Source organism: Hylaeus anthracinus, unplaced genomic scaffold (genome assembly GCF_026225885.1).
Source record: "Hylaeus anthracinus isolate JK02 unplaced genomic scaffold, UHH_iyHylAnth1.0_haploid 12002, whole genome shotgun sequence".
NCBI classification, from domain to species: Eukaryota; Metazoa; Arthropoda; class Insecta; order Hymenoptera; family Colletidae; genus Hylaeus; species Hylaeus anthracinus.
Genome location: NW_026534349.1, coordinates 4,685,791 through 4,700,283, shown reverse-complemented (window position 1 = coordinate 4,700,283; position 14,493 = coordinate 4,685,791). Strand labels below are relative to the sequence as shown.

General features: G+C 45.6%; 1 protein-coding gene across 12 annotated transcripts in view; it reads left to right on the top strand.

Annotated features, from left to right (window-relative positions):
• LOC128891508 (phosphatase and actin regulator 4) overlaps positions 1-14,493 on the top strand; it is a 224,540-nt gene that overhangs the window by 29,977 nt on the left and 180,070 nt on the right. For 2 of the 12 annotated variants that reach the window (XM_054151003.1, XM_054151000.1), the window contains exons 1-2: positions 6,468-7,278; positions 9,190-10,308. The exons of 3 other annotated variants lie outside the window; for them this stretch is intronic. In XM_054151003.1, the coding sequence (XP_054006978.1) occupies positions 10,005-10,308 (304 nt within the window). In that variant the 5' untranslated portion in view covers positions 6,468-7,278; positions 9,190-10,004. Of the gene's footprint in view, positions 1-6,458; positions 7,292-9,189; positions 10,309-14,493 lie in introns of those variants that run through there. 7 more of the 12 variants (XM_054151002.1, XM_054151004.1, XM_054151008.1 and 4 more) reach the window with 7 other exon arrangements.

Here is a 14,493-nt window from a genome sequence, read left to right as displayed (position 1 = left end):
ATCTCATAAAATATTGTGACAATACGTTCCATCCTTTCTCGTAGCTTGCTGTTAAAATAGATCGAGCGTGGAACAATACAGAGGACAGATGGAAACCGAGATATTTTAGCAAGGTGCCAGGATACACGGACCTAAGAATATTTTCAAAGTTATAGCTACCCTAGCATCCCACAATTTTCCAAGTCCCATCTATTCTCACACCCCACTCCAATATCTTATATTATAACGGAGGAATGATGAAACAGCACTTTGAAGTTTAACACCACCTCCTTTGCGCCGTAATTTAGGGTCATACGAGGTGAATGAGGTAAGAAATTAATTTAACTTTCGGTTAAATGCGAATAAAACGGAAGAGCTAATTTAATTTTAACTCTTTCGATTATCCGAAGCTGTTCGTTTTGTTTCTTGCCGCTAGCAGCGCTGCGATCTCATTCTACTCTAAATCGATAACGCTGAATTCGATAGCGACGAGACAAATTTTCGAAGCCCTCAAGTTGTACGATACATTTTTCTATTTAACGTTAGATCTACTCCAAAGGTGATCCAAATTTTTATACTAGAAACATTCGAATTACTTTTGATCATTTCTTCGTGACTTATTTCTTCGCAAAATAAACATCGCTCGTTAACGCTGCGATAAGATAGATTACGGGATTATTTGTTTCGTCGAAGCTTGTGTACAGGTTTACAGTGCGCGCGTAAGAAACCGCGAATTGTGGAGAATCTGTGACATTGATGACGTCTCCTATAATAATCCGTCGGGTGTATCTCGAGCAGGGTTTATCGGCGTCTGCGGGGGTGGCTTTGTTTTTCAAGTACACCACTCGTAAATCCTGATCCGCCTTTACGGCGTTTTTACGAGACACACTTTACGGCGCCGTTCAAGCACGTTTATCTTGAAAACGCTTTACAGGGCTGGCAACAGAGTTGAGCAAAAACTTGTTTATTAATAAAGAACAATAAAATGAAATCTCAGTTTCAAATGACAGTTGACGTTTCAATTGTTTCGATGGTCTTTTCGACCTTCCTTAAACCAGTTATGAAATTTCGGTACAGTTCTTGATTGTTCATACGACGAAACTCTTGAGAACGAGGGGAAACGTTGCGTGTCTCCTGGGGGTACTCTAATCGGAATAGGCCCTTTTGCTGGAAACTTTGGCAAATTGGCGAACGTTCGTTAGTTAACAGAAAGTTGCGAAAAAGCAGAATATAACGAGATTGGGAGGACGACTCGCAATGGCATAGCAGGGATAAAAGCCGTGGCAGCTGAAACTCGGAGTAATTTATTCCATTACGTTAATCTGAGGAGAACTGGCAGAGACTGCTACTTACATTTGCGAAGTACTCTACAGCGACGATATCGCGGCGGATGTTAGTATACCTTTATCCCTTACTAATATACCCGAATTTCCGAGTTTTTTTCGTCGAGATTACATTGCGCCCGCTTTGTATCCGGGACTACGTGTCCTCCCTTAATGTCGCGACAATAAAAGGATTAAATTTTCCTCGTCATTTCGTCGAGAAACCATAACTGGAGGAGGAAAAAGAATTTAATTTTCAGACAACGAGTTCATTAAATGCCCGATTAAATGCGCCGCGATTCTGGATTACCCATCGGGTATAATTAAATAATGAAACTAGCATTAGAAGGGATAATATTTCCGCGGAGAAGATGTTACTTTTCTCTAACGTCCATTAAAACTCCGCGAGAGAGCACCACCAAGTTGCGGGAATAAAGGTTTAAACTCTTTTAACGTTTCCCGCTCCTTGGCCATTTTCATAAACCTCGACAGATGTCTTGAAATTACGGTGGTTTATTTTTCAGAGTTTTCGCAAGGTACCAGGGCACAATTTATGGATTTTATTTGATGTAAAGTAATAGGAAACGAATACCGAGGTTGAAAATGTGTGGTTAAAGAACAACCGAGCTTCCTGCGAGACTGTTATTTTTTCTTTCTGTCGTGACGCTCTAATATGGCGAACTAGGATGAATTCAGAGGATAATAAGGAAAGCAATCTCTTCGTTACTTCGTTCACTGTTCCCATCCCCCTTAGCTGCCGTCCATTTCCTGCCATTATCGTGTCGAAGAATATCTTATCCAATCGGTTGGTCAACAATCTGACGGACCTAGGCAGCTTTATCGCGCGATCACGCGATAACTGCATTTAGTTTGCATTAAAGTTAATCGTAGATCCTTTCGTCGATACGGTGTTCACGTTCCATGCTTGTCAAGGCCAATTATGGGCTCGTTAACTGGTTCTGTACTTTCGCGATAAACAGTTAGACTCTAAAGTTCGTTCATTCCCGCTGGCATTCAATGCAATTCATTTAATAACATATAAATTAGTACGTCTACAAATGTTTATAATTACTGTAAATGTTGCGAAAGGAAATGTGGAGGAATGGAACGCTGAACGAGCCTCATCTTTTTTTATAAGTTGTTTTCTAAGTAATATACTTGATAATTCGTTTTAGTATTGTATAATTATTCGAGATAGGAATGTACGGCAGATTAGTTTATTGAAATATTTATCGTTACTCTGGTTACGTCTAGGTGCCAATATCCTACGTGTACTTTTATTAAGTAAATTATTTCGATTAATGTTTATTACTGTTCACGTTATAAAGGAATGGAGTATTTAAATTTCGAGAACGTATAAGATATCGAAATAAGTTCCTCGAAACGGAGTTGGCCGACGAGAGTCGTAGTCAACTCCGATGATTTCCACGTTAAGCGCCTCTCGCTTTCGTGCAACTTGAAGATGGGTGACCGCGCGCCCGATCTTTCTTGCTTGCTTTTCTTTCCTTCAGTTTTCTCCTTCTAACACACAATTCAGATTTCTCTCCTCTCATTTCTACATATATAACCTTTGTTCAGTACACACACCATGTTTCCTGTTTTTCCTAAGGTACATGGTTCAGTTCAAAGGGAGAACAAATGAAATGACGTGTCCACTCGAAGTTCTCGACTGTCGAACTATCGACACTAAGAGCGTCATACATATTTTTTTTTTTTTTTATTGAATTAGTTTTTACATGCACTCCGTAGATCACTTAGCTATAAAGAACGGATAACGGAGCTTAGGAGACTCCCTTCTCTGTTACTTGTTCTATTTAAAAGTTCTATTTAAAATTTTCATACGCGAAGAATTAAAATCTTACGCTTAGGACATGGACACCTAGACATTCGTACGTCATACAGTGTAAAAGAAGAAGCACCAGTGTTATAAACTGCTGTAAACGTTTGGTAATTGAATGAATTTTATATCCAGGAAATTTGAACGCGTTTCAGTCCTATCGCTGCACACGACCGAACTGTTGCAAACGGAATGCAGTGTCGGTCGCATCCGCGTGGCGCGCGATCGCGAAGCAAATTCGCGCGTGTCACTTTTCCCGCTGCATCTGGCGGTGAACGCCGGGACCCGCGAATGTAATTCGTGGAAAGTGATTTTCTCGCAGCTACGACGGGTTCGTTTGGGCCCGCGGTTGCTTGTTGCGGCCAGATTGCATTTAGGAACTCGCGAAAGCACAAGGAAGCGTAAGTGCAACACCAGCTGCCGCTAGACGGTTGCGGTTCTCGCTGATGCACCGTCACTTTGCCTTAATTATACGTCTCCGCCACTTAATTGTAAATTGTCCCGTAATTCGGGTCAGCGACGACACTCGTTCCTTATTGCAATTAATAATACGGTTAAGTGGGCGGCGTTCGCTCGACCCGATGCCGGTTCCAGGAATTGCTCACAACATACCGGATAATAATAGATTATTCCGGATCCACCCGCGAGAACTTTGCACGACCATTCAAACATCTGCGTTTAAATAAATTGTTTCGTTCGGTAAGACTGCAAGTGGCTACAAAATGATACAACGCTCTCGTATTATATGCATTTCACAGTATTAACCCCTGTCATATCGCGGCATTAACTTCTGGCCGGATTATGGTCCCAACATATCGCAAACGGGTTGCCTGCTTTCGATTCATGTATGGAATAAAATTATCCGACGATAAGTTCGATGTTTAACGCACGGAGCATTATCGTTGCGTTTGGTCTCGAATCTGCTAGATGAACTCACCGATAAGGCTTATCTAGCATTTCCTGCATTAAACGGGACGCTATTAATCGTTGAGCACAATCTGATCAAATTAATTATGTATCGATCAGCTATTCAGTAATTGGAAACTGTTCGACCGATTAATACCGCCAATTCTAAGGCTTTGCTCCGTGAACCTTACCGATGCTACCAACCATCGAAAACAAAAGGCGATAATGTTATGCCTGGACTCGACTAAACAGTTCCAATCGACGAATAGCCGATATCACGGGTCTAGGCTAAGTCAAAGCGTCGTTTCTTCCTCGGTGGATCGACCCTAATTCACCTGCGACCGATGGATCGAGTCAGAGGGAAGTTTATACCTGACTTAATATTAGGAACGACCCTTTGCGTCGCGAGGAGACGATAGACGGAAGTACTTTGACCATTGAACCGTGCAATAACCCGCGGACCTTTCCACGCGGCAAGGTTGTAGACCGACGTAATTCATTGGTTACTAACACATGCCGAAATAATTAATTAGTTGATCGTCCAGTTCCCAAGTTGAGTCAAAATCGACCCACGTTATTCTCTCATTCAGACATATATTTCAAACTGCATTGTTTCCCGTTGATGGGGACGCAATTATCCTTGGCGCTGGTCGCGAGACTTCCCTGTCGCGGAGCTACATTTGGCCAGACCCACGCTGGAGAAACGACTCCACTGGGCTCGTGCCAATAAATGCATCTCCCGACCCTAGTTTCCGCTACTTTTCGACGCAGACGCACGTTGCTTAAGCAGCAATCGAGCGTAAAGGATGCGAGCGCCGGTTAGCAAACTGTAGAACATAATACCGTTTCCGTTTTATTTTTGTCCACCTTTTCAACCCGAATTTCACCGTATTTCCTTTATTTCCTTTATTTTCCGTAATTGAGGCCAAATTTTATAATCGACTCGCGCATCGGTTCTTCGTCTTTTTGCTTTCGAGATCAAGCAGAATCCTCGACCAGTCTTTGTTTTCAATCGTGGCTATTCGGAGTGGCGATAATCGCGAAAAAATCCGCTTCTCTTTTCGGAGCGCGTATACCGCAAAGTGTTTCTCATATTTCAGTCGTTCGTTGTGACAGCGGCTAGACGGGGCTGAAACGTCGGTAGATCCGCGAGTCGGTTTAAATTAGGGAGTCTAGACGCCTCGGAAATACCACGTGGTTCGCGTCATGCTCCAGCCTGCGGGCTTCCAGTTCGAATGTTCGCGCCTCGGTGCCCCCGTCTACGGTCGAATCCATCCATCGACCAACTATCGTTCGAGCAGACACTTACGGACCCTTTGTAGCCAAATTTGATCGCATTCGATCGGACAGGTTAGCAAAATTCTATCGAATTCTCACTTTGGAACCGTAGATTTCGGGCGAATCCGATCAGTGTACTTTGAACGATAACGTCCAAGAAAATGTAAGATTCTAGGTACATCTCCGTCCAGGTCGTGGAACTCCGAAATCGTTATTTCTCTAATCGTTAGCTCGAAGTTTCAATTAACCCTTTGCATCGGAATTTCATTAACGCCTGCACGAGCTGAATGCGTCTAATTAAAACTGCAGCCCTTCCAGGTACGGGGACGAGCTCGTGCTTTATTTATTCAAAAAGTTAGCCGCGTTCGAGTATTAAAAGGTGTAATTAAAACAATCCCGGCGAAACAAGTGAAATTGAACGTTGCGTCTATCGAGCAATTAAACGCTTCTGCGAGCAGCGTGCAAACAAACTTAAGAAAACCAAGAAGAGACGCGAAGCGAATAATAAGGTATCATTTCAGAGGAGTCGAACGTTGGTGCATATTTGCGTGACTGCGGTCTGCGTTTATCATTGTACGCGTTCAAAGTCGATCACGAGCGCCACTCGTGGTCAACATTTTCGGAGTATAATGCGCGGCACGGACGGCATTCCAACGTAATCTATAATTTTCTTCAATTAAAGCAACAAAAGAGCACGTACGGAAACGTACACAGAGCTGGAACGATAAGCTTCGAGAACGTTTGTCGTACATTGTGTTTGACGACTATCACGTGCTCGTTACGTGAACGACGTTTTCCCAGCGTTACAAGCCTCGCGACAATGGTGTTTCCAATTACTTTCTTAATCTCCGATCGACGCAAATAAGAGACCAATTGTCGTTTGTTTTCGATGGCACGGTGTTTTGCAATCTTATTAGGTTGAGTGGTTCGGAAAGATAAACGGTGAGATGATAAAGAAAAATACACGTGTTCGGTCCTGAAACAGTTTCAATTTTTTGTCCAGTTTTCGCGAAAATTTCGAAGGTTTAGGCAATCGTCTCTTTTCGCTCCATTTCAATTTGTATCTGATGAAGAGCGCTCCGAAATTTGAAATGTTTCGGAACTACAAGAGAGAACACGCTGCGTGCATCCGTACTCTGTTGGTGTAAACGGAGGCCAGGAGAAGGGACCCTCCGTAAACTTATTAATGAAAAATTACGTCGAAGGCAGTATAGGAAGTTCACTTTCCCCCATTCGGAGCGTTGTCTCGTGGTCGGCGATGTTCTCTGGCAGCGCACGGCGGCGCGGCGATCGCATGGCCGCCCTCAGTGTTCGGCGAGCCTCGCTCGGTGTGTTTTGTGGCGCGGTCGTCGTTCTCGTTGTTTCCCCGTTTCTCTCGACTACGTTTGCTTTTTGCATGTTGCATCGGATCCACACGTAATTAATTCCGTCGCGAATCCGTCCCTAGCGTGTGTGCGTCCCCGTCTAGTTGGTTTATTCGCTAACTTCCAGTCGACGAAAACGTCTAAGCGTTTACACAGTATCTCTCGCGTAGGACCGAGCGTGTGTGTCAACTTTGGTGTGCGTGCTTTTCCTGTCGACGTCGGCGTCGTCGTCGTCGTCGTCGTCGTCGTCGTCGTCGTTGTCGTCGTCGTTTCTCGTGCTAAGTTCGGAGTTCGTGGCACCCGTGCCTTCCCACAGTTGTGCCTGCAAAATATTACTCCGTCTCATTTACACCTGTGTTTCTGTGCGTATACGCGCGTTATACTATGTGCTTCAGTGTTTATAATCGTTGCGTCCTTTCTCTCCGTCTCGCTCTCCTCTCACCTGCAGCCAGGAGGCACACAGGTGTCCCGTGAAGGAGTGGCGACGCCTGCACCGCGAATCGTCACCGCTGTGATATAACTTATTGTTAAAGGAAACGTCCGTTTTCGAGTCCTGCCAAACGGAGCCATCCACTGCCACAGGAATCGCGAAGTAAATAACCCCGGTTCGTTCTTGTCCCGCCGTTCCGTCCGCGAAATGCATCTCGCACCGGCCACCGGCCACCATGCTGCTCCACCATGCTCCCATCATCTATTATTCGAACGGAGCGTTGCTCATCGCTCCGATTTGAGGTTACTCGTACGTGGCTCGATGGCCACACCAGACAGCCTTTACAATATTTTACGTAATCGAAACTCGCCTTTTATTCGTGTACGCGACAGCTGGGATATTCTTCCGGTCGCTCGAGAGAACGCTCGTGTCACGACCTTCGTCAGCTCGCCGCCTTTTCGAATCAAACGCAGGTTAGGTTTACGGACGTTCCGTTCGGGGTAGTATCGTTATTGCGCGCCCTATAACCTCACTTCCGTTCCTTACCAACGCGATATTGATATTTTACTGCGCGATGGTGATTAAGTCGCGAGCGTCGAAAATAAACACGAGCAATCTTTGGTGAAAACGTCGCTGGTATTTATAGATCGGTGAGCGAAAAGTGTCGTCTTATTCTTTCCATTGCAACGTCGATAATCGTATCAATTTATTATTATTGCGCAACGAGACTTCAAAGTTAAGAAAGGTTAAGAGTGAATAATTACTACGAGTGTGCGCGCTTTATAGATGTGCATAACTCTGCGATTTACTTGGATATTTTTCGTCGTGTTTAATCTCCACGTGTTTTTCTTTTTATTCTTTTCCCGAGGGTTGAAAAGTCTTTCAACGCTGTTTGCACGAATTTTTCATTTCGGAACAATATACCTTCCGTATCGATCGGTCGCTGAAAGGAATGAAAACCTGTTGGCGGAAGATCAAAGAAGTAGGGTGGACGTGTTCAAATTTCGTATTCCAGTTTTTATCCGGTCACCGACGCTGGTTTTTCTATCGATTTTAATTGCATTTGTCAAACACGTTCGTCGTGTATTTCTGGCGTCTTAAAAAAAAAAAAAAAGTACAAATGCCCACCGATGTTTAACCTTTATTCCTATTTAAGTAATGTAAAAAAAAAAACGTAAGGAGCACGTTTTTCTCCTCTTTGATTTTCAATTCCCGTTTTATTGTCTTTGAAGCCATATGGGTGGTATTTAACTCCGTTGGCTAAAGGTTAACGAAGCCATGGCTGCGCCGTTCTTCTTTACACATTTAATCATTGTCCAGAGGCGTTAAAAAAACATTCAGAAATTTCCTTCAGAGTTGATTCGCACGTATCGCGAGGGATTGCTTCCTCTTTAGTACGATCTATAACTGACAGTCAAACGTAGTTTCAACTTACGTCAGCATACCGTGAAATTCAAATTTTGCATAAGCGACGGTTCGCGTGCACCAACCCGATACAGCGAAATTCCATTTATCTGAACGTTTCGCTAGAGTACAGGGATCGGTAATGGAGATTCGCCGATTCCCCTCGTTATTAATGATTTCTCGTTGAAACAGTAGGGTCTGACGTTCGCAAAATACGAGTCGAGGCCATTCGACCGTTTAAACTGAAACCTTTGGTACCCGAACCGAGATAGGGAAGCTGCTACGATTATAGAAACTTTCGAAAAAATCGACAATTTTTGGTTCGAATTCGCGTCACTCGATTTCGATTAGCGACAGTCGAGTTATTTCGTTGAATTGAGCAGCCAGTAAAATATCGTAGAGTCGAAGATTCGGCGTGCGAGCGTTTCGTTCGATTTCAGCGTGGTTTCCCAAACGAATCAGAAAGCTGCGTATCAGGGCCACGCGTTGTAGCCTCCAATTAAGCAGCTTGTAATTAGAGGGGCGGTGGACCGCGACTCTGCGAGAGACATTTCGTGGGACGGAGACATAATCGTTGGCGGCTTCTGCCCGAACGATACAATGCACGCCATTCGCGACACTCTGGCTACCACCATAGGCAGTTAACTTTACCAGGTTCCCATTGCGCAGGACGATTCATCGAGCGTCGACCGTACTCGTGGCTCCTTCGTGAGAGAGAAAAACACGCGCGCAAGAGTCGCGATCCTCTCCAATCGCGAACGCCACCGGACCTACGATTGGAGCCACCTGTTCCGACCTATCCTTCATGGATCGTACCAGTGCCACAACGTCGAATCTTCCATCACTCGAGGGCAAGAGAATCTGCTGCATCGTACCAATTTAAGCGGTTACCCGAGCCCACGCGACTCAAGTCCGTCGAACCTACAAACAAACATCAAACGCAAAGTCTTCTCGACCTTTTGTCTTCGGACCAATAGACGGAAGCTTATGTATTGGAATCCGAACGAAAGCTTCGTTCGTTTGTATTAATGCGAAACTTTAAGCCAATAGCAAATCCGTTCCACGCGTTATCCTGCCATTATACCTTTTATACCGGATAGAAGACAATAAGAGTAGACTCGATCCAAATCCCAGGAGTTTTCCATCCATGGGGTTCTTCGAGTTAACGATTCGTAGGAGCACCGAGTTGCCAAAATCTAGACTCTAGATCCTAGAGGATAGCAGAGCCCTAGGTGATCGCGAACGCTGTGCGGTCTCAACAGCGTTCAGGGGATCCCATAAATTTCCACGTCGAGCCCGAACGCACCAAACCCTGAGCCGTGGAGCTGCCGCGAAGCAACAAGCGACGCGAGCCGACCTCTCGACCAGGTAGTAAGGATGTTCCAGCCGACCAGCAACCGGTAGCTTCGTTATCGGGCCTGGTCGCGATCCTAAGTCCCTGGAGGAGGAAGAAGCGCGGCCGTTTCAAGGATCGCCCCTCGACGATGTCCATACGCGTCAGCGGCGTCTACCTGGTGCCCAGTCCAGCCGCCAACGAGGGCAACAACGAGAAGAGCGGCAATCTGTCCACGGAGAACAATCTGCATCAACAACACCACCATCATCATCACGCGGCGAAGACCGTCACAATCGTGGCGGGACCTCAGAGAAGCAACAGCCTCGACTATCTGAACTTCGAGGAGAAACGACAGATTATAGCATCGTCTTTGTCCCTCAGCGATTTCCTGGCACATGGGCCGGCTGCTGCGGCCGCTGCTGCCAAAGAAGTCGCGGCTAACACCGTCATAGGTGAGTCTTGGGGATTCTCTGATCTGGGGCTATCTTTGCTCGATCTCAACCGAGTTCAACGCGTCAACACGAAAATACAAGTTCATTTGAGCCGTTCATTGGACAAATCGATTAACTCCGTGAAACAAAAAGTTGAGAAATGCCATGAAATGGCCTCCGAAATAAATTATTTATTATTCAGGGAAGTTATTATAAATATATAAAGTTATGACTATACCAAGTGCTTTGACACTTAAATTTATGATTTTTCCAAAAATGAAGTTGATCATTTCGTGTCCTCTTGGCCTCTTGAAAGCTTTCGTATAGAGATTTAGAGGTTTCCCGTTTCTTGAAAAGGAGTCTCTGTTTGCGTAGCAAGTAGACTGCGGATTTGTATGCTAAACGTATGGACGCAGACTGCATGCGTTTGTTCAAACTTAAATAGTAATGTTATCATGTTGATTTGTAAAATATATTCTGCGCACATCTTGCATATGTTTTGCATAACATACGCCGTAAATGCGTAAAATGCCAAGAGCATCGATGCACTCAAACCTGGAGCACTATCAGACCTAATCTTCTCGTTTACCATCTCGAATGGCAAAATCTTTTATTTTGGACCGCTCAGGAGGATCCCTAAGAATGGACATGTGGGATTAGTCTAATCTGGTCTTCTATTCAGATCAAGAATCCATAAAGCTAGATCGTAGCGATTCTAGTACTTTTAGTTACGTTCAATATTCTCACTTGGGTTCGGACAAAACCGTCTATAAGTTTAAATACGTAACTCGTGGCCCACGAGCGACATGTCTGCTCCGAAAAGGCGTATTGCGGTTCAGCCGAGCTCGATTGCCGTTCGCTACGTGAATCGTGGAACTCGTTGAGTACGAGTGGACTGCTCGAGTAGAGAGGAAAAGGGGAGGAGACAGGAAGAGGACGATAGAGCGAAGGTGCAAGGGGAAAAGGGTGTAGCAACAGAGGGAAACGCAGGAGGAAAGTCGACGTGGTTCGATCGCCGGCTCAGGAACTCGGAGAGAGTCGAGTTCCACGGCTTGTAAACAAACCCCGCGAGTGCAGTGCACCGACTATCTACACGTGGTTTTTCTCCCTATTTTTTCTCGTCGTCTTCCGTTTACTTCCTCCGGCTATCGCTATCGCGGGAGGTCGTCGGTCGTTGTGAGAAGAAGGGACAAAGGGAAGCGGGACTGCGTGGGAGGGAAAAAGAAGGAACGAACGGGAGGAGATGGAAGTATAGAGAAAGAGGATCAAGGGACTCGTGTTTTTCCCTTCCCTTTTAACGGAGCGCTCTCACGAAAAGTCTGTGCCATTGTCGTGGCCACCTTTTTGTTTTTAGGGGAACCCCTGCAGCCCCTGCTGGATCCTCAGGCCTCGTTCACTTTGATCGTTTCTCGCTGGCACTTCGAGATGAACGAATTTGTACGTTTTATACGTACGAATAATTTAGAAAAAGGGAGTCAGGTCCCTCGGTTACCCTTTGCCGAAGATAATCCGACTAGTTGAAATTTCGGTGGTTTCTGGATCACGGTGATTCAGCCTGCGGTTGGGTTATATACGGGGCTCGTATTGGCCTCCTAAAATGTGGTTTCCAGTGAACAGGCCTCCCTTGTTCCGGAAACCCTTACCCAGGCCCCGACAAATGATTCACTGTTCCACCGTTCTCAGATTTCTCCGCGTTTATCGAATCTTGTTCGAGAATCTTATTAACGTCCCTGGTCCGCGGATACTTTCCATGCACTGTTTGATCATGCAACACGTGTTACTTTGAAAGTAACCAACAGGCTGGACGGTGAATCGCGCTCGAAGCACGTATGTCTACGTGTTTTGCCGTGCGTTGTTGCGGGTACGTGTAAATCTAGGCGGTTTACTGCACGTGCATCGCGGACGCAACAGCGCGTACGTCGCGGAACAAATTTACATGCAGGACTTTAATAGTACGGCGTGCCGCGAAAATTTTGTTCAAACTATGTGTCCTCTGGCGCAGCTTGCATAATCCCTCCGGCGTTCTTGCGGGATTTGCGTTTAACGTTTGCCGTGGAGGCCGAGGTGAAGTTTAATTTTCGAGGCGTTTAGACACAAGGAACACGCTGGAATATATTAAGAAAATATTTAAACGAATCGCTGACGTTGCATCTTCGAACATTGTGTTCGAATATAACGCTTGGGAATACATTGTCGGCTCATTACTTTTCAGCCAGCGATCACTTGAATGTTCGTCACTTGAATTACTCGTTACAGAACAATTATGTTCTTCCTAAAATTACAGTTTACGTATTAGCAATGGAAAATTGAAAAGTACTGATGCAACAGTAGGTTGAAACGTAATGGAATATGTACGAAATAGTCGCTTTTTAGGTTATCGTCGAATCAGATTCGCCATTTTCCCTCGAGATTTACGCGTTTTTGTTATTGGCTGTTCGGCTCGCATCAAAGGTCTACCACGCGACGAAGAAAGTCATAGAGAAACCATAAGAGTGACGAGAGCGAGTGACACTCGTGTCGAGTGAGTGGCCTAGTCCCTATGCCTCTGGGCCCCTCTAGTTTGTTGACACTCGTGGACTAATCGCACGTGTTGCGAGTGGTCCGAGGCATTTAAATTTCGAACCGTCGACTCTTCCCTTCCTTCGTGCCGGTGATTTCAATGCTTCGAATCCCTAAGTCGGTAAGGACAGTGCATCGCGACAGCGTTCATGCTCTCTCAGTTTTTACTTCGGGACGATTGATATTTGGGTTAAAAGAGTCTTTACTGGTGTAGACATTAATCGAGGATGATGTAGCACAGTTTCGTCAAGGAAAATGCGTTTTCATGGCTAGTGCGCGATCGAATCGACGCAATCGGCCCGACTAAACTCTATCTCGCTGACAGAGCGTTCGAATAACACAGAATTGATTAAGAACAGATTTCACGATGTAATCGAAGCGCAAATAACAGCGGCGGTAATGCCTGGTTCAGAATGTATCAAAACCCGATAGCGACGATGAAAGGCACTCGACTCCCACCGGGGATAGGAGAACTACATACCAGCCTTTCAGATATCCGTGTTTGCGCATTCATTAGACGAGATAATCGATCGGGATCGATCGATTCGTCCCGCGAATCGGGGGCATTGTGCTCATCGAGTGTTTCGGTCGTCGCACAATGGGGCAGAATTCACTCGCAGCGCGGCAACAATCATTGACTGATTTCAGTGACGATTCTAGGCGTAGGAAAATATTCGATGAACCATCTTTTTAGTATTTCCACGCGGCGCGCAAGTATTTTCATATATTCGCAGAATTGTCTCGTCGATGAAGCAGCGAATAGAAACGTGTTGTTGTTACCTTGTGTATCCGCTAGGGCAGTAGAATTTTGAGAAACAAATGAGTACGATATCTATAGTTTTGTAGGAAAATATAGTGTGCACGAGATAAAGTAGAGTCGCGTCAATTACTTGTACGAGAGGATGAATGAGTTCTGGCTCGGTGGGAGCCCGGTGGGAACGAGGGCGTATCGCGATCGCGTTTCTAGCCTAGAAGTCCGGACAGAAATTGCTCTTCCTCCGTGGAAAGCCTGTTTACCCACGTGGCGAGAGTCTTTCCGGAACTGGCGTACCTTTTTCTCGTTCGCAAGCAAGAGAATTCCCGCGAGGAAAGCCCCGAGAGTCTCGTAAGTACGTCGCAGCGGCCGCGCCTTTGCGGTGTTGCCGGTTAATCATTCGCCTCAGCCAATGATCAATCATCTCCTGGCGTCTAATACGCGCGATTCGTCGTTAGCAATCCTAACCGACGCCGCAGGAATTGCGCAATAGACGTGGTCGGAAACGGAGCTGTGCATTAGGTCGTCCCACGAGTAACTTATTCCTTTTCGATTACACAGTCATAGGGTCGAATACGCAACTTTCCGGAGATTGAGTAAACAGTATTTCTAGTGGATGAAGTAAGATCATTAGAGACCTGTAATAGAAGTTTAGTTTTCGTGCTATTCCGGGTTATTTCGCGTAGTTTTCTTCTACTTTTTCACCTCAAATCCTTGGATAATACACGAAGGCGACCGATTCGTCGTTCGCTCGAGGCCTTGCACTGTTTCGAACCACCTTGACGATCAAAGGAGCTCGTAATGCTCACGGAAAGGAACAAAGAGCCTGTAGGGAACCCGCTGCAGCAAAACGGGGTGCCCTGTAGGAGCCGGGCGCAATTTTCTCCGCGCTC